Source organism: Euprymna scolopes, chromosome 17, assembly GCF_053919585.1.
Source record: "Euprymna scolopes isolate OS-2025 chromosome 17, ASM5391958v1, whole genome shotgun sequence".
Classification (NCBI taxonomy): domain Eukaryota; kingdom Metazoa; phylum Mollusca; class Cephalopoda; order Sepiida; family Sepiolidae; genus Euprymna; species Euprymna scolopes.
In genome coordinates this window covers 116,592,390-116,614,786 of record NC_136498.1, presented here as the reverse complement: position 1 = coordinate 116,614,786, position 22,397 = coordinate 116,592,390, and the positions used below count along the sequence as shown (strand labels likewise).

The window sequence follows — 22,397 nt, the reverse complement described above, 5'->3', positions numbered from 1 at the left end:
GTGCAAAAAAAAAAAAAAAGCTCAATTTTTTAACTTTTACCGCTATTATTACCCCTTAACATTTATTGTTGTGGGCTCAAATCAACACACCAACACACAAGGAAGCCTATTAACTGACACATATCAAGCAAACCGTGGCGAAATCCGACAATGGATTGAACCTACCTCGTACCGAAAAAGACACGTGGTTATCGAATCAGCTATAATCCAAGCCGACGTCTCAAAATTAGGAATTTTATACTATAAAATATTTATATAATTATCTAAAATTTTTATACTTTTATACGTAAGGACGATGTCTTCGCGACACGCTAACCTAACGAGCCATCAGCAATATAATCTTCAGAATGTGAGAGAATATATAATTATTTCCACAGCCAGACATAGTCGGTAGAGTGCTCGCTTCGCATGCAAGAAGCTTAGGTTTCAAATCCCGAGTTCGGATGTGTCTGTCTGCTCTATCGTTATTTTCATGGTAAGTGCTCGACTGAGCTCAAATCTATAGTCGCCATCCTTTGCCAAACTTTCACGAAAAACACTCGCCCAGCTGTAAACATTATAAATAATTTCCCCCACTCTTTATCTGTGCCTAAACCTAAACGTGAATTCCATGAACCAAGCTTCTTTCTTAGAATTGCCTGCTTTCCAACTGACTACAATATGATTGTCTTCAAGTCCAACATAAACAAGTTCTTGATTAGCCATCCCCTTAAGTAATCCAATTTATCAAATTTCCACTACTAATGATTACGATATTGTCCCATTGATTACTGTACACTCATTAACCGTTATCCTAGAGTGGCCTCCGGGCCTTGATAAGTGGTGACTGTTTTGTGGAAAAAAATTTAAAAAATAGAAATTGAAAAAGTAATTCGGGTTTGTTTTACAATATACATTGGTAAGAAAAAGTGGTCCAAAAACAAACTATATTACAAATGTTATCAAAGGCAAGATAAGTTACTCTATCTGAAAGTGTTTTTTGTGGTTTTCTTCAGTGCGAAACTCGAATCTTAGACTTCCGGTTTGTTGACTCTCATGGTTCGTGTGAGCTGCGACGTTGCCTGGCTGTGGAAATAATTATATATATATATATATATATATATATATATATATATATATATATATATATATATATATTTTAGAACAGTAATCTACGTACACGCGTGTTTCAAGGTCATTACCTCTCATCAGCGTAGTTTAACTGTTTCTAGGGATCGAACCTCAGACCATGTTTACCACAGTCCGGTGCCTTAACCGTTAGGCCATAATCCCTAGATTAATTATACTGTTTATTTTTATCGCTTATAAATTTAGATTTTGTTATTGTTGTTATTTTTCAAGCGATACACATATATATATATATATATATATATATATATATATATAAGTTTCGTGGTTAAATTTTAAATTCTGAAAAAGCAACATATAGAGACATATATTCGATTCAAGAATTTATTGTTTGACAAAAGGAATATATAGAAGGGATTATTTTTATTTCCTTAATCCATGGATTTTCAACAATGGCTCTTATCATAACCCCTTCTATATATTCCTTTTGTCAAGCAATAAATTCTTAAATCGAATATATGTCTCTATATGTTGTTTTTTTTTCTTCAGAATTTAAAATTTAACCACGAAACTTATATATTGCTCTATTCTTAAATATTGAGCTTTTCCTTTTTGGCTAGGATCTCCTTGAAAGTATTACTCTAAGTAATATCTATCAGGATTTTTCATCTGAATTCTATCAGTGTCTTATCTCGCTTATATATATATATATATATATATATATATATATATATATATATATATATATATATATATATATAAGCGAGATAAGACACTGATATATATATATATATACATATATATATACACACACACACACACATATATATATATATATATATATATATATATATAGAGAGAGAGAGAGAGAGAGTAATTTATAAAATATATATGGCGATTAAGCTACACTGAATATTCTGCGTTTCATCCAACTATAGGATTCGTCAGGCTGAAGAATCCTATAGTTGAATGAAACGCAGAATATTCAGTGTAGCTTAATCGGCATATATATTTTATAAATTACTAACTAGCTCTACCTACGTATTGAGCACTTTTGAAGTAAATACTTAAAGTTTATGTATAAATCTATACTTTCGTATATTAAATTTATGTGAATAAATGAAGTAGTTATATATATATATATATATATATATATATATATATATATATATATATATATATATATATATATATACAGACGCTCTTCCCATTAATCGGTAAATATAAATTTATAAATAGTATTTTTGATTAAATAATGATGTTCTTATTTACCTGTTCATTTAAAATAAATTATCTATTCTATATCTTCATGAAATCTTTTAAGTTAATTTCTTTTCTCGGGTATCGTCGGGACACGGACAGCTAGTTTTATATGAATACCAACGTATAACTTTTTCCTTCATTTTTGACGGAAGGTGTATAGTCGCACAAATATTGTATATGTATATTTCTTATTGTTTATTGTTTCTTACTTGAGTCAAATGCAACATGAAATATTTGCACTTTGATGAAATCCTTTGATAATTAGTCCTAATCATTCCTTGCGCGTTGAACGAGGCTAAAATGTGAGTTCGTTGTTATCACAATTCGATCGCGGTTTGAATAATAATACAAACCAGCAGATCGTGCGCAGTTTTAATTCGTCCCGTTCGAGCCAGGTCAGAAAATAATTCAGTGACCCCAACGTCCTCCATCCAAACTCAGTTAACTCATGGATTATCTCTGAGAAGTTGTGTTTGCACATCTTAGTGGTAATAAACCGAGCTACCTGGACGGGCATCGCTTAAGGTAAGTATCTAGTTTATTTATTACTAACAGGTTACACCAAGGTTACCCGAGAGAGAATGAGTGAACCCTGTAGGTTATTGAATCTCGTCCTTAACCCTTATTTTTACCAATTTTTTTTTTTCGCATTTTTTAAAATGAATTTCAATTTTCAATTTATAAATAAAATAATGTAATACTTCATCCCTACGGTTTATATATGTTCGATTCGATTCAGACCCAGTGGCAGAGCAACTGTTTTTGCCACCCGGGGCGGTCGCAGGATTTACTCCCCACTTCCCGGAGGCCGTTGATAATCCGTTAACCTTCAAAATTCCAGAAAGTCCTAAAAATATTTATTTTCATGGAATTACAATCAAGGATCTAAAATCAGTATTACACACATGGAACAAGAAAAACGTATTACGACCGTAAAAACTGCTTTTTGGTATAAAATGCTTTCTATTTTCTATTTTTAACCCCTCAAAATGCCGCACCCCTGGCACGTGCCGCTTTTGCTAACCCACTGTGCACGCCCGACGATATTATGGTTACATAAAAAATGGTTCTCATCCAAAATTCTGCCTGATTAAAAAAAAAAAAAAAATACCACAGAAAAACCTTTACGATGTACATATCCGTCACGGAACGAAAATTTCATATTCCAAAAATCACGAAAACTGATCAATTATTATTATATTTTTTTTTATAGAAAATCATTTTTACGATTTTTAGCGATTAATAGTATGTTGTAGTCATTACAATATTGATTTTAAAATCTCGGTAGTTCGAATTGAATTAACTTTGCGTTATTAAATATGACGAATCAAGGCACATCGTTCTCCTTTCTTGATAAAATTTGATTTACTTAGTTAAAAAGCTACTCGATGAATTTACGTGATTTTTGGAATATAACATTTTCGTTCCGTGGTGGGTACGTACATAGTAAATAATTTTTCTATGTTTTTGTTTTTAATTAGAATGCTGGACTGCACATCAAAAACCCTAACGCAAAAATACTTAGGGATCTTTTGTGAATCTTACACGAGAAAAGATGTGTTTGATCATGATATAGGGCTTTGTTTTCAATTGCATCCTCGTAGAGACAAACAGGAATACAAACAGGAGGACCACATACTTATAGGATTGATGAGAATACGCAAACTGCGTTGCATGGAATCAATATGTAATAATACTCCCAGCCCTGAACAAAATATTACACTTTTATCGTTTTATTTTTCTGTAATTTTCAAGTCCTACATATGACTAGCCTGGGTGCCCGGCGTTGCCCGGGTGTTTGGTGGTGTGTGTTGAGCAAAAAAAAAAAAAAACAAGTTGTAGTAGGCAAGCAGGCTTGAACCCGTGACACGAAAGCGGAAAAGAAAGTGGAGGTGTGTGTAAGGGTGTTGGTTGAGCAAAAAAAAAATAAAAATAAAAAACAGGAGTAGTAAGCAGACAGAGGTAAATGAGGTGAAAAAAAAAAGCAGTCTTACCGATGAGCCTACCGTGGTTGTGATGGCACGGGCGGTCGAAATGATGCCTTTTAAGTGACGTCGTGAACGCGAGGGTTGAATGACTTGCAAAAAATGTTAACGAAACAATCGACCCTCCCTGTGGAAAACTGCCCAGTTGAGAGTGAAGGAATTAATGTTTTCGGCCAATTTTTCGATATTTGTCGTCTGAAGGGTCAAGCTTTAAAACGATACCGATCTCGTGAAAATCCGTCGCTTCTATCGAACGTTTTAGGCAGACATACATACATACATACATACATTTAAACAGACAAGTGAGATTTATAATATAGACTAGCGGGGGTACTCGGTGTTGCCCGGGTGTTTGGAGGTGTGTGTGCTGTTAAATAAAAAAGAAACCGGGAGGGGGGAGTTGGTAGGATCGAACCCGAAGCCCTCAGGCGAAGTTTAAAAATAAAATCGGCCAGCCAGAATGAGTTACTGAAAGATGTTTGAATTTATTTAAGTAAGAACCAAATTGACAGGTGCACGCACGGAATTCGTCGAGCGTTACGACGACGACGACAACGACGACGACAACGGAAGCTATTCAGCAAATGAGGTCAATGACCAGGTTTGTTTGTTATAAGCGAAGTAAAAAAAGAGAACAATGTTAAAACTTCAGCGGGGGGAGGTAATCAAAACATCGAAAAAAAAAACACAAAAAAACTAACGTAAGGCAAACGCACGATGTTGAAAACAGAAAAAGAACTCGTGAAAAATGGTTTAAATAAGCCTGTTTCAATATTAAAATTAAAAAAATCGGTGGATACCCGGGTGTTTTGGGGTGTGTGGTTGGGATGGATAAGCGAAGTAAAAAAAAAAAAAAACAGAAAAACGAACGTTACGTGAAAAATGGCTTAAATAACACTGGTTCAATATTTAAATTTAAAAAATCGAAAAAAAAAAGACATCTCACACCACGATTCGAACCCAAAACGTTTAGAAAATGAACCAATGCGCTAATCAACTGAACTAACGCGAAATTTAATCAGTTTTTTCAACTATTTAAAGTAAATCAGGTCATGACGTCATCTGACGCATGCGTAGAACCGGTCGTCGTCACGAGAGGACCGTTTTTGTTGACCCTCCCCTGTCGAAAATTATCGATTTCGGGGTGAAAAAAATTAACGTTTTTGGCCATTTTTTCAACATTTTTCGAGCGAAGGATGGAGCTTCAATATGATACCGAGTTTGTGAATTTTTGTTGTGTCTGTCGATAGTTTTAAGCAGACACACAAACATACACACATACACACATACATACATTTTCGCTTTTATATATATAAATAAAACTAGAAGAATACCCATCCTAAGACAGGTAAAATTTACTCCCCCGAAGAAAATAGTTTTGCACCATTTTATGTTTATACTTTATGCCTTATGTGACTGCCATCTTTTTTATAGAATAGATAAGTTTTGGTATGTTTCATCTTTTGTAAATCACTATGTCGGAATACCAAAGCCTAATAAACTTTAGTAAAACCCGCCATTATAAAATAGATCTTTAATGGTGAATGCTCTGACGAACTGCAAACACTTGTACCTCCCCGACGTAACTACCCCCGACAAACCCGACAAGCTACTAAGTCTCATCCCTTTACAGTAGAGATCCCTAGGTGCAAGAAAGCCTTGTACTCCAATAGTTTCTTCCCCAGAACTGCGGGTCTTTGGAACTGCCTTCCGGGATTCTGCTTTCCCAACTGCAATGATATGCAGAAGTTCAAGTGTAATGTTAACAACCATCTTTCTACTCTTCTCCCTTCATAATGACCCCGCAAATTAAGTCCCTAATAGTAGCCCCCTGCTTCAAAGTGGCACTGTGCCTTGTTTGGGGTGAAAGTTGAATTAAAAAAAAATTTTTTTAAATAGATCTTGAATATTAGGTTGGTGCAAAAATGATATCGTTTTTTTTTGTTTTTTTTTTCGACCAACTTAATATGAGGTAAAAAGTTAGGAAAAATTTCGTTCTAAGTAGAGTAATAGTATAAATACTTATAAATAAGATAAATATTATTCGTGTTCTGCGTAGTTTAGAAACTAAAATAAGATAGATGTCCTTACACTTAAGGGGTGATTCGGTCAATACCATAGGCGTAGCGATACCATTAAGACACTTTTAGAGATTTGGCCCTAAAGAGATCAGGTCGCTTCGTTCGTCGTCCGTCAACTTCTGTAGGTAAGCTCAATGTAGTAGCTGCTATTTTTCTTTAGCCAACGAGGTAAAAAACCAAAATTTTTATTTATATATGTTTTATCAAGAGTTAAGCATAAATGTAGTTTTATCTTTAATAAAAATATATTGTATACTAGCAGGTCGCTCGGCATTGCTCGGTCGTAAAATACGCTTAAATATGATATTTTAATTAATGCAGATTTCGTATTTATTATTATATTATACTAGCATTTAAGCCCGGCGTTGCCCGGGTGTTTGGATGTGTGTGTTGAGCAAAAAAAAAAAAAAGTGGTAGTAGAAAGGCAGGCTCGAACCCGTACTGCTAAGGACAAAAAGAACGGGAGGGGCAACCCTGATGTCTTTGCCGTTACGACCACCGCCAAACCGGAAGTGACGTAGGTTTTAATTAAGGCTAGACAGTAGAAAAGAAGAGGATTACTTTAAAAAATATCGGCGAAAAAAAGCGATCCCCCCCTGTAGAAAAGTGCCCAGTTGAAGGTGAGAATATTAATGTTTTTAGCCAAATTTTCGATATTTGTCGTCTGAAAGGTCGAACTTAAAAACGATACTGATCCTGTAAAAATCCGTCGCGTCTGTCGAAAGTTTTAGGCAGACATGCAAACATAAATACATACATACATTTATATATTGGTAACTAAAAATTTTCGACCAACACCGATTAAAAAGCTTGCCCTATCTTTGAATACCCTTTATGTAAAATTTCAAATGTTTAGATCAGAAACTGTCTGAATAATTTGGTAGAAACCGCAGAGGTCAATCTTTGACCCCTATTATGACCCCTTAATATTTATTGTTTTGGGTTCAAATCAAGTTATTAAGTAAGATCCATGTCCAAGGAATCTATATCTAAAATTTCAAGTGTTTAGACCTCAAATTGTCGGATGAGTTTGGTAGAGTTCTCAAAGGTCAAATCGTTGAACTTTGACCCTTAATAGCTAAATTTCTGGCCGAAAACGAATTACGCAGATTTTCCCAAATCTCAGTACCCTGTATATCAAATTTAGAGTCTTAAAATTGATAAAGTTATTGCGTAGGGAAATGTACACACACAGACACGTTTACTTTTATAGATAGATAGATAGATAGATAGATAGATAGATAGATAGATAGATTAAACAAATATATATACGTATTCATAAATATATATAGAAACAATTTTGTGTTTACTGTAAACTTTTTACGCAAATATTATGCAAGTATAAATCATGTAGAATATCTACATGAATATAATTACACGTAATAGTTAATTAAAGATGATCCTCCCATAAGAAAACCGAAAAAAACTTATAGGGAATTAATTGAAATGAATGTTTAAAAGAATATACAAATTAGCTAGATCTTTTGCTAGTAAATGCAATCCCACAAGCCATATATAAGAAAATTGTATTTTCTTTTTAAATAAATAGAAAATAGGGTTTTTAATATGAATATCAATACACACAAAAGAAAAACGAATTTACAGGAGAATAGAATGGACTTAATATACAGTAATGATTTTAAAAGTTAAAAAAAATAACTTCTGCGTCACTACCGAGAATCGAAACCAAAACGTTTAGCTCACGATTTACTTTTTCCTTTGGCGTTAATGCCTGAGCTATGAAGACATGTTTGCTGCAAAAATTTTTAAAAAAATGAACCTATAGCAATCGCGTTACGCATGCATATTTGTAATGCCGTCGTTCGACGTTCACCTGGCAAATTCCATTTTTGTTCATTTTCACACTTTTGTACCTATTTTCCCCCAAATATAAAATTTCATATGGATTTGAATACCTTATATATTAAGTTTCATGTCTGTAGACCAAAAACAGACAGAGGATTTTGGTTGGAAAAGTTTTTAAACAAATATATATATATGTGTAGGCATTAATATATATATATATATATATATATATATATATATATATATATATATACACATATATATATATATATATATATACATATATATAACTACTTCATTTACTTACATAAATTTAATATACGGAAGTATAGATTTATGCGTAAACTTTAAGTATTTACTTCAAAAGTGCTCAATACGTAGGTAGAGCTAGTTAGTAAGTTATAAAATATATATGGCGATTAAGCTACACTGAATATTCTGCGTTTCATCCACTGTAGGATTCCTCAACATATATAAAAACAAGAAGCAACCACAGAATTCGCGCATAAGCCTGACGAATCCTACAGTGGATGAAACGCAGAATATTCAGTGTAGCTTAATCGCCATATATATTTTATAAATTACTATATATATATATATATATATATATATATATATATATATATATACTCAGTCGAGCACTATACCCTAAAAACTTGGATTATTTCCATTCTTATGGAAAAGGTGAACTTCAACTTGTCTCTCAAAGTCATACCCACGACAATCAGCAGAAACTATCTGTTAAACCTCGCCCTAAGAATCGAAGAATTAATTAGGAGAATACAATGGAAGACATATTTTTCCTGAAGGATAGAGACACAAAAGACAACCACACGGATTACCACGGATTCGTCAATCAAGCCTCAACCGTTGACCAACTCCACAATTTTGAAACAGACCTCATGGAACGTACAAACAAAATATCCTTTTACCACAGAAAAAACTCATTCCAACACCACCTAGAAAAACTAGTCAAGAACATTAACACCTCTAAATTATTGTATATCAAAGCGGATGAGACACAAAACTTTTACAAGATCCCTAAACAAAAGTACCAAAAACTACTTAATGAAAACATTATCAACAAATATAAAAAATCAGATACAGATCTAATTAAGGACATGATTATAGACAGCAAAACATTACTGACGCACTCAACATTAGCAACAGAGTCGGAAAACTCTCAAAGAAAGAGGCCTACATTCTAATTAAAGGCCATAAATCCAATTTTGAAACAAAGCCCCAAACTGGATTTATAAACCCCACAAAGCCCGAAATAGGAAGAATAAGTAAAATATACTAGAAAGAATCAATCTACAAATTAAAACCAAATATGAATTAAACCAATGGATTAACACCGATTACACCATTAAATAGTTCAATAATATCCAAAATAAAAAAGGCAGCTTTTATTCAATTGGATATTGAAAGTTATTATCCTTCTATATCAAAGGAAATGTTCGATGATGTTTTAGATTTCGCCTCTCTACTTTCCGACTTAAACATTATTAAAAAATCTAGGAAAATGGTATTAATCAGCCAAGACAATCAATGGAATAAGAAGAATCAATCCGGATCATTTGACATCTTAATGGGCGCCTTAGACTCAGCAATAGCAACTGATCTAGTTGGCCTCTTTATTCTGTATAATCACAAAAATTTAAATAACAAAAACATAGGACTATATAGGGACGATGGCCTTATCGTAGTCGAAAATGTAAATGGTCCTAAATGTGAGAAAAAACATTAACTAAGGAAATGAATAGAATATGCCTAAAAGTAGATATTAAGTCTAACGTAAAAACTGTCAACTTTCTCGATATAACTCTCAACCTCTCGAATAACTCATATGAACCATACGCCAAAGATAATACCTATCCACTTTATACACCCACTATCAAACCACCTAAAACATATCATTAAACATATCCACAATTCTATCGAAAAAAGACTTAACAAAAATCCTCTAAACCTGAAATATTCAACAAACAAACTATTCTATGAAAATGCTATTAGGGAAAGTAGATACCTAAATTTCACCATTAATTACGCTAAACCGAATTCCTCAAATACTTTAAAAAAAAAGAAAATAGATATAGAAAAGTCATTTGGTTTAACCCCCTTCAATATAATGGTCAAAACCAAACTAGGTAAAAATATTTTTCAAATTATAAACACCCACCTAATCACAGGATCTTTAATAAAACACACAATTAAACTTACTTACAGCTGTACTGATAACTTGGAAAAAATAATAAAGAAACATAATAGTAAGATACATGTGATATATTTGGCACTAAACTCGCCTAATTAATTATACTTACTTCTATACCCCATTTTTATCTTATCTTCTTTTTTCATTTATATATATATTTCTATATTTTTTATTTCTTTTTTAGATTTGTGTATATGTATTGATATTTCTGTATGTGTATGCATATGTTTGTATATGTATGCCTATATGTATGTATGTGTATAAGCTTGTATATATATATATATATATATATATATATATATATATATATATATATATAGTGAAAAACTTAGTTGAGATTCAAAGAGTTACATTTTTTCTTTTTTATAACTTTTGTTTATTTCATCTTGGATCTCTTCATTACAGCCGTTTCGTTAATGGGATGGCAATTTTATGATTTTATGTATCCATAAAAATTTCCTGTCCTCACCAACTCGTCAGATGTTGTTTCTATTTGATGTAACCAACAAAAGGTTGATTTTTGTACATGATATTGGTGTTTGGGGAGAAGAAATTCCATCCCCACGCCGTACACGTCAACAATCCCGAGCGCCATGCTAAAATAAATTTCTGTTTAAACCACAGTTTCGCACCTTTCACCCTTGCTCAAAATTCAAACCTTTGTCACCATTCACTCCTTTCTACCTTCTACAATTCCACTTCTACAAGCATGCGTGTCCATTCCAACACTCTCCCCGTTATGTGTGTGTGTGTGTGTGTGTGTGTGTGTGTGTGTGTGTGTGTGTGTGTTTATATGCATATATATATTTGCTTGCTTCTGTGTACAATGTATGTATATGTGTTGCATTTGGTACTGAACACACCTAGTTAATTATACTTATATATATATATATATATATATATATATATATACATATATATGTATATATATATATATATATATATATATATATATCGGATCTCTATTTATATACATATATATATATATATATATATATATATATATATATATATATTCATGTATTTGTATGTATATATGTATGTCTGTATATATATACGTATTTATGTATATGTATATGTATATATCTACCTAGTTTCCTTTACTTTCATTTTTACTATTATTTTTATCTTTATCATTCTATTAGTATCGCTCTCTGTTAGTATCATTATCTTTTTTATCATTATTTTCATTATTATCATTATTAGTTGTATTTTATTTTATTATATTTTTATCTTTTATCTTTTATTATTATTATTATTATTATTATTATTATTATTATTATTATTATTATTATTATTATTATTATTATTATTATTATTATTACCTATATCTACCTACATGCATATTTTGTAATTTTATACCTATTCAATCCATACCCTGCAATTTTTAATTTAATTTTTAATTTAATTTTTAATTTAAATTATTTAATTTCTTAAAGACCTTTACAGCAATTGCATTTAAATAGGTAATTCACTTAAATTAAGAGGACGCATCTTAGTTACTCCGCCCCCCACACAACTGCGTAAATCATTAAACTCAACTTCACCCGTGTTTGATGTTTATTTATTTATTAAATATTAAAACTTAAATGCTGTCAGATCAAAATTGAGATCCCCCCCTTTTTTTCATCGTCTTCTTCTAATATTGTCTATCCAAATAATAATAACCACTTCTGTTCAAGTCTAACGAAGTTGCTGGATAGTTGATACGATTCGGTAGCAGAAACATGCGTAACTAAAACAGATAAAACGGTAATAAAAAGGTTTTTACTAACTACCAGTTTTACTATATATATATATATATATATATATATATATACACACACACACACACACACACACACACACACACATATATATATATATATATATATATATATATATACTAGCAAAAGTACCCGTCATTGACTGGCTACAGAAAATGGACTCTGATTTATGAAAGTATGATAGGTTATGGAAATGAAGGGTTATAAAGAGATAGCTTCGAATTTGAGGGCATCAAAACCAAAGCAAAATATGATGAAAGTAAAAATAAAATAGATAAACCCCATAATTTATTATACCATACCTGTTCACACTGAAACACTTAGCAGAATATTCTGCGGATCTATATTAAAAAAACCTTGTTAAACTTTGTGACATATTTCCATTCTAATGAGGCCAGGTGTGAACGAACACCCCATAATTTTATTATACCATATTTCTTCAAACTGAAACATAATTATCAAAATATATTTACGCAGATAGATATGAAAAGTCTTTATTAAAATGTGTGCCTATTTCCATTCTATGGAGGACAGACGCGAACGCAGACCCCACAATTTTATTATACCATCCCTATTTAAGTTAAAACATACTTATCAAAGTATTATTATGTACATCTATATCAAAAACACTTGTAAACGTTTTTTTTTTTTAATTTTTAAATTTTTTATTTCCATACTTTGTGGGCCAGGCGCGTACGAAGACCCCACAATTTTAATGAATCATCATTATGCAAGATCAAACATACCCATTCCTGTGTCTCGATACATCTAGCATTATATGTGATCAGTTTTCTATAATAGTCAACCATATAGGAGCCAATTCGTGACCAGACACACATACAGACGTTTATATTATAAAAGATATATATATATATATATATATATATATATATATATATATATATATATATATATATATATATATATATATTATTCCAAGGAAAAAAAAAATCTCCAGCTGTTTTCTTCTGAGGAACACATATCTATCTCTGATTAATTGTTTAGTTTCGGCTACTGAACAATCACACGAGTAAATTTACATATTTAATTTTAAATACTGTTAGTGTGAGATAAATACAATCTTCTTCGTTTGGGAATGACAGCTATATATATATATATATATATATATATATATATATATATATATATATATATATATATATATATATATATACTAGCAGGGAGACCCGACGTTGCCTGGGATTGAATGATGATCAACGATGTTTCACCCTCCCATATTTTTATTGTCATTGGTGAAATCGGCCATTTTCAAAACAAATTGATTGATTGCCTTGGGAACCAATGGTGGTGCTCTGGAAGGACGCTTCACATGTCAACCATATAGGAGCATATTCGTGACCAGACACAGACACACACACACACACACGTTCAGCTTTATATTATAGACGATTAGTCAAGATTTAGGCATAAAGTAACTTATAACCTTGTTCAATATTTCTTTACTTATCACATATTTTTCAGCAGTCACATTCCTCATCCCACGTGATGGCTACTTTCGTATCGTATGTGTCTGCTGCTGCTGCTGCTGCTGCTGCTGCTGCGGTCATGTCTACTTCCTATCCTTTTTCTTTGCATTATTTTATTGGGTCACCGACTTAGTCAGATTTGAATCTTAGAATTAACTCTTGTCCGTTCGTTCGTTCGTTCGTCCGTTATTTTCCAAAATTCTCAATAACAACTTATTTCATTTTTCTGAAATTTTGCATAAAGTTACAACTAGTCAAGGGAGAAAATGTAACATTCTCGGATTTTTGATAAAAATTTTGGTTGCGTCCTCAGAAAGTCAAAAGGGGTCAAAAATGGCCAAAAATAGCACTTTTGGGGGACATAGAATCTTTTCTGAACATTATATTTTGCCGAAAATTACCCCAAAACAAGACAACATTATATACATCTGAAAACGTAATATTTGACCCTGACAAAGTTCTGGTTGCTTCCTCAGGGGGTCAAAGGGGGTCAAAATGTCCAAAAATAGCACTTTTCGGTACATAAAATGTTCTCCAACCTTTTTGCTGAAAATTACCCAAAACCAAGACAACATTATATATTCATCTGGAAACAATATTTTATCCTGGGAAGATTTTTGTTTCGTCCTCAGGGCTGAAAAGGGGTAAAAATTGGTAAGACCACATAGATATTCATCTGGAAACGTAATATTTGATCATGGGAAAATTCTGTTTGCATCCTCAGAGAGTCCAAAATCGCAAAAAGTAACACTTTTCGGGACATAAAATCTTTTCCGATCATTAGATTTTGCTGAAAATTACCCAAAAGCAAGACCGAAATCGTAATATTTGACCCTGGGGAAATTCTAGTTGCATCCCCAGGGGGTCAAAAAGAGTAAAATAAAAAAAAAAGTGTGGATTTTATGAAATCAAAATGAAAAATTCTGGTTTACTTGCTTCTCTGTCGGGTTAGGGTTAGGGTTAGCAAGACAATATGATATACATTTGAAAACGTAATATTTGGCCCTGGAAAAATTCTGGTTTCGTTCTGGTTTATTTGTTTCTCTGTCTCAGATAAGATTTTTAAAGTTATTTCCCCTTGATTGTTGAGTTTTTATGTTTTTTTATATTGTTCCTATTTACTTGCCCCCCTCGAGGACAGAGTTAGACACAAGGTCGGTTATTAATGTGGGGGAATCTAGTTCCCAAAAAGGGGCACAAAAATAAAAGTTGCTTTTGAACGAAAATTGTGCTTTGGCACTTATGCATTATGCGGACGGCGTCATTGTTACGAGCGACGACTCCTCAAGGTCCTCATGGTAATAACTGCTTTCGGGACGCATCTCCCAACCTCCTCTGGTCAGTAGCAACATCCCATATTAAGAATGTCTCTCAGAATAGACACCCTATCTTGTGAGTGGGAAGAGATTCGTTCAAATTTTTATGTCATGATGTAGGACGCTAAAAACAAACATTAAAAAAGTGAATTTCGTCTCGTTTAAGATTCGTTCATTTAGTAATCTCATAAATTTGGACGCTAAAAACAAACATTAAAAAAGTGATGTTCGTCTTTTTGTGTCAGATTCGTTCGATTAATGTATTAATTTTGGACGCTAAAAACAAACATTAAAAAAGTGATGTTCGTCTTTTTGTGTCAGATTCGTTCGATTAATGTATTAATTTTGGACGCTAAAAAATCAACATTAAAAATGTTAAGTTCGTCTCTACTAAGATTCGTCCATTTATTAATGTCAAAATTTTGGATGTTAAAAATCAACATTCAAAAATGAAGATCGTCTCGTGTACTAAGATTCGTTCAGTTAGTCATGTGAAAATTTTGGACGCTAAAAATCAACATTAAAAAAAGTGAAGTTCCTCTTGGTCAACAATCGTTTATTTATGTGATAATTTTGGGCACTAAAAACAAACATAAAAAAACGAGCTGTTTACTGATTCGTTCATTTAGTCATGTAATAATTTGGGACAGTAAAAACCTTAAACTTCCCCACCACCACCACCACCAAAGAAGAAACGAATGATACAATAAATGTAAATTACATATTTTGTCTTTTTCAATAAAATCTAACAATCTATAAATCCCCCCAAAAGTAAACACACCAAAAAGAATGAAGTTTTTTTTTGGTATTTGATACCCCACCCAAAAAAAAAAAAATAAATAAATAATAAATAAAAAGTCCACAAGAAGAAGACAAAAAAAAACAAATGTAACGGTCTTAATCAGAAATCGAAAGTTTTATAAACGAAAAAAAAAGAGCAAAACACGCGACCGAACATTTCTAAATAATGAACCCTAACCCTTAGACTAACCCCTAACCCTAACCCCTAACCCTAACCCTAACCCCTAACCCCAACCCCAACCCTAACCCTAACCCTTACCCTAACCCCTAACCCTAACCTCAACCCTAACCCTAAACCTTACCCTACCCCTAACCCTAACCCCTAACCCTAACCCTTACCCTAACCCTAACCCCTAACCCTTAACCTCAACCCTAACCCCCTCCCTTCCAGATGCAAGAAAAATTATATAAGGAAACAAAAAATACAAGAAATGTGTAGTATATTGTATGTGGTGCTAATTATTTTTTAATGCTTTCTAGTTGGTTAAAGTGTAATTGAGGTAAATATAGGACGCTAAAACAGGATATGATGTATCGAAAGCTGCGACGTAATTGTTTTAGTTCAAACAAAATGTAAATAAAGGTAATGCAAGTCATGGGAACTGGCATGTGTAACTCTAAAGTGATTAAATGATTCACAGAAACGGAATGTGTAAATTTAAAGTAACGAAATGATTTATAGCAATGCGTGATGGCTTGTGTAAGTTTAAATGGAATAAATGATGTATAACAATGTGTGGCGATTGAACTGTCGTAGTGTCGGTGTTCGTTTTTTTTTTTTTTGTATGTTTGCATATAATCCAGAATCATAGAATGTCATCGTTGCAGCCAATGGCAATAGGCGGACTGTTATGGAGGGAGAAATCAGTATTTTTGAATATTGAAGTGTACTGGTAATTGTAAGTGTATGAGTGTGCAATCCAGTTCATAACGGTGTCAGGTCAATATAGGTATAATGTTTGTAGAAGTACCCGGTCTTGTTTAGGAGAGTGGGAGGACTTTTCAGTTAGAGGGGGAGATATGAGCTACTTCGTCTTTAGGTCTTGGCAATCGTGATAATGTCGCTCCTAGGAAATAAGATAAGATTGTATTATATCTAATAAATGTGTTTGTAACGGTGCTCATAAGTTGTATAAGATGGTGGGTAAAAGTTTAGACGCAATAAATACATATGTGGCATCTGTCATTGCAAGCCTATCGTAATTTGGTCCAGAGGGGAATTTCTGCAATCAAATTAATATATAGAAAAGAAGAAAAGAAAGAAAAGAAGAAGAAGAAGAAGAAGATAGAAGAGAAGAAGAAGAAGAAGAAGAAGAAGAAGAAGAAATAGATAGAAGATGATAAATACGAAATCTGCATTAATACAGCGTATCCTACGATCGGGCAATGCCGAGCGGTTTGCTAGTATATATATATATATATATATATATATATATATATATATATATATATATATATATGCACATGCATTTTTCGTGGTTTCTAATTAGATGATTGGTTATGCTGAATTCTATTAATGCATAGTTTCTATATTCTGCATAATTGCGTTGCGTAGAATTTAAGATAAAATATTCGAGCATACGGAAATATTTTATCTATCTATCTATCTATCTATCTATCTATCTATCTCTCTCTCTCTCTCTCTCTCTATATATATATATATATATATATATGATTACTTGATTTAATCACATAAATTAATATACGAAAGTATAAATTTATGCGTAAACTTTAAATATTTATTTCAACAGTGGTGAATACGTAGGTAGAGCTAGGTAGTAAGTTATAAAATATATATGGCAATTAAGCTACACAGAATATTCCGCGTTTCATCCATGCTAGGATTCATCATGCTTATAGCAATGGAGCTTAATTGCCATATATATATATATATATATATATATATATATATATATATATATATATATATATATATATATACAGTGGCGACAAAAAGAATTACAGCACTTGTCATTTTTTTCAAAAGCCGCAAATTTAAGCTAAATTGAATGTAACTATTTAGACAACCTATACCCCATTTGATTCGCCTTTTATTTATCTATAATTTTACCTGTTCATATTTGACTTTTAATTGAAATATCCCAGTGTTCACCTCAATTTAAAAAAAATGAACTTTTAGATACACACAACATAATAGAAATCCGAATGGATTTAACATTAAACGCTGTTTGCATTATAGACTTAAAGCTTCTCTCATTTCCGTATGGAATTTAAATAACCACTGGTTCGCTAAAATGTAAAAAGAAAAAGAAATCTAAATAATGAATCAAAGAGTAGACAAAGAGAGAGTTTTAAAAAATAATTAAATAGATAAATAAGTATATAAATGAAAATGTCTATATTAACAGTGATGATATTAAGAAATCCTACACGTAAACTCTTTCTACTTGTTTAGATTAGATTCTTAACGCGTTGCCATGACAATGCACGGACTATTAACATTCGGTATCATATTACAATTATGTATATTTTTTTTAAATAAGATATTAATAAACAAACATATAAAAAAAAAAAAGATCAGCCTATTTTATTGACGCACAAAAAACTTAACAGGTTTTACATTAACGCTGTCTCCATTACGAATACACAGCATTACTTACTTCCGGTGAGAATTTAAATGATAATCGATATCTCGTTCGCTAAAAAATAAAAAAAAACATTTAAATCAAGGAATTAAAAAAAATAAAATAAAAAAGGTTCAATAAATAAATACATAAATAAATTAAAAATAAATAAATAAATAATATTTATAAATAAATAAAATAAAGAAATAAATAAAATGAATGAAATAAATAAAATAAATAATATTTATAAATAAATAAAATAGATAAATAAAATAAATAAATAAATAAAATAAAATAAATAAATAAAATAAATAAATAAATTAAATAAATAAATAAAATAAATAAATAAAATAAATAAAAAATGGAAATGTCTATAGTAATATAAATATAGAAACTTATGCATAAACCCTTTTCTTCTTTACAATTCTCCCGTTCTGACATCCACTTCTGCCTTACGATATTACAATGTTTTTCATTTTTTAGGGACATTCTTTGATCCCTTTTCTTTTGAAAAAGAGATGTTATCTCGAAATAACCCATCACGGTTACATCAAACAGTAAGTTCACATTTACTGATTTGTATAGTGATTAAAAAAAATAATGGAAAAATCAATGAATATACGAATAACAAAACAAATAAGACTTCTTTCGTTTGTCCATTTCAGTTTCAGATGAGCACTGTCTGAAGATAGTGGTTTCAATCCTACCCAAAGCAGGTCAGGGGATGAATTGGCCAAAACGTGGTGAGACAACAACAACTATGGAAGGCAGTAATTACTGAGGATACAGTTAAGAGACTCAGCATTCCTATGCTGTCGTGGTTAACGACCTGGCGAAGGCCATAGGAATAGTTGGCCGAAACGTTTGGAAACAACTATGAAGATGGGGATAACAGTCTGCAACTATATAAATGTCTAAAATGTAGTTTGATTAGTCAGCTAAAATATGAAAACATGTAGAATACATTGCGCCGTAAGGGATAAAGTTGTAACCATGTTAGTATCAGGTTGACAAGAAAGTTTTTGCGGTTTTTAACTTTTAAATTCAGATGAACATATCTCGGCTCTAACAAAAATTTATCGACCGAAATAAGTACCTTTTGCCAACGCAAAACAAGTGTATTTAAAACATAAAAGGCTTGCATTCTGGTGGCGATGAAGTTGCTGAAGCCGTTTTTGATATCGCTTAGGGTTTGTTTTTTTTTAGCATTTATCACACAGAAAGTTGTCGAGATGACTGAGAAAGTGGTAGCCGGTAGTTGAGAGGTCTGGAGAGTATGGTGGTTGAGACAGAGTTTTGTAGCCCAATTCGTTCACCTTCTGCACGGTCGGTTTAGCAACGAGCGGTCGGGCATTGTCGGTGAGAAGAATTGGGCCTTTTCTGTTGACTAATGCTGTGTGTTTTTGTCGAAGTTTCTAATGCAGTTCATTCATTTGTTTACAGTGCTTCTCCTTAGTAATGGTTTCACCTGCATTCAAAAATAAATAAATAAATAAAATGGATGAGACCGGTAGTAGATTACCAAACAGTCAATATAACCTTTTAGTGCAACTCTGGCTTCATCCTCACACACAATAACTTTCAATTCAACAACCAAAATTACCTTTAAAACAAAGGCATACGAGCATAAAGATGCCCTCTAACTATGTCAGCATACCCATCAATATATCAGAAGCCCAACTACTCTAAAACATCGCACTAATACCGCTATATTAACGACACTTTCTTTATTTGGTTACATGGACTTACAAACCCAACAGACTTCCAACAACACACCAACAACACACCAACAACACACCAACAACACTAATAGTACGATCAAATTAAGTATGGAACACTCATATAACCCATTCCATTTCTAGATGACACAGTTAAATCTCACAACAAAAGAATATCAACATCTCTTTACATTAAATTACGGCTGGAAAATGCCACAGCAACAAATGATATGCAGCCTCTAAAAAATATTACAAACAGTGGCGGTTCCACTCAAATGTTACCCGAATGACTCCAATTCACCCTACACTGAATACCGTGCAGTCTCTTTCCCACAGAAGAGACGTCTCTGATCTATCATTATTTTCATGGCAAGTTCTCGACTGAGCTCCAATCTATGGTCCCCCTTGACGAACTTTCACAAACACCACTCAACTAGCTATAACCACTATCGACAATTCCCCCTACTCTCTAACTGCATCAAAATCTAGATGCAGATTCCATGAACAAAGCTTATTTTTTAGAGCTACCCACTTCGGAACTGCTTTTCGACCAACTACAATATGATCATCTTCAAGTCTAATGTAAACAAGTTCTTGTTGAGCCGTGCTCTTAAATAATCAAATTATACCCAATTTTCACCACTAACGATTGCTACGCTGTTGTTCTGATGACCACCAGCCACTCTTTAACCTTCATCCTCGATTGGCCTGCGGGCCTTGATAAGAGGTGACTCCCTAGTAAAAAGAAAATTAAATTTTCATACATGCTTTACCTATACTTTACTCTACTGGCCGGTACATGTATGATCCAAGATAAAATCCAATACCACAAAATAATCACCAGATTTTATAAAATACAACTGCTCACTTTCAGAACAACTAAATACAAAAGCAATACACAAAAGAATGACAAGTACGAATACCTACACTTGAACAACAAGCACCAATTAAAGCTGAAAAATTCATCATTAAATGCATATGCATATGATCGATAACATCTACCACATCACCAAAACTAACAAAACTAACAAAATAATTAACACCAAGAAAGCCATGTAAGATAGACAGACAACTTTTATTTCACCACGGTCATCACATGCACAACCTCATGACAAACCTCATCTCCTATCATAAATTCCATAGACAACCTACCTCCAATCAATACAGCAAGGCAACTACCCAATTTAGCAGCCATACTCACCGTTCACATATGCCCTACAACGAGTCCACTACAGAAACAACAAGCCCATATATGTCGAATTCATATATATAAATAAGTACGGCATAATCACGTTGACACACCGGTTCCCGCTGGATAGCAACGTTGAACCTGGTCAGTACTAAATGGGTGACCATTTGGGACTCCTAGGTGCTCTCTGCTTATGTTGGCATTGTTTCCAGTCGTCCTCGACTTATCCTTGCCACTGGACTCTATACCATTAAACTTTTATCAAAAGCATAAAAATAATATACACGCATATAGAATTAGAAACATAACTAAAAAATAAAGTACAATCTAAATAGCATAATAAATATGTCGCTAAACGACTCGCAAACATAGCAAATAATAAAAGCAATAAAAATTGAAGAACAAAAAAGAAAGAAGAAACAATTGCAACCTGAATTTTAAAAACTCGTCCAAAAAAAAATGAATAATCAAATAATAAAAATCAGATCACTTTTTATTAAAAAATAAACATAATTATACATACGTAATATAATACAAGATCTAAATAGTTATACATTGCCAAGTTATATATCTGAAACAAATAAATTAACTTCCAATTTTTGCGGAATTCGCTCAGTTTACAATACACACCTGACGAAGGGGAGAACTTCCCAAAATATTGCAACACGGATATGCTACGCAAGTAAGAACATATTACATGTAAAATATGATAAAATGTGTGTATAATTGCACATATATGCATGTATTGAATCAATAAAGGTGAAGCTGTACAGTCGCTTCCGGTTGTGTCTGGATTGTTCATAAATTTATAAACATACATTTATCTTATATCTAAATAGTAAAATAAGGGCTAACAGTTTTTTTTTCACAGTTCACTTCTGGTGAATTTAATAAATTTTAAAAAATATGTTTTTTTCTTTTCTCTTTTGCACAGGAAACCGATCACGATGGACACGGATACGCGATATCATTTGAGCGTGATTGATTATGTCGTATTTGCATTTACACTCGTGATTTCACTCGGCATCGGGGTTTACTATGCGTTCCGAGGTCAAAAAACAACTTCTGAGTTCATCGTAGCCAACCGGAACATGAAGGTAATTACAAATATTCATAA

The 22,397-nt window shown here is 32.3% G+C and overlaps 1 protein-coding gene across 1 annotated transcript in view; it reads left to right on the top strand.

Moving 5' to 3' along the window:
- Positions 1 to 22,397, top strand: part of LOC145297060 (sodium-coupled monocarboxylate transporter 1-like) — an 80,968-nt gene that overhangs the window by 18,006 nt on the left and 40,565 nt on the right. The window contains exon 2 of the mRNA XM_080143287.1: positions 22,215 to 22,377. Coding sequence (XP_079999413.1) covers positions 22,215 to 22,377 — 163 coding nt within the window. The remainder of the gene's footprint in view (positions 1 to 22,214; positions 22,378 to 22,397) is intronic.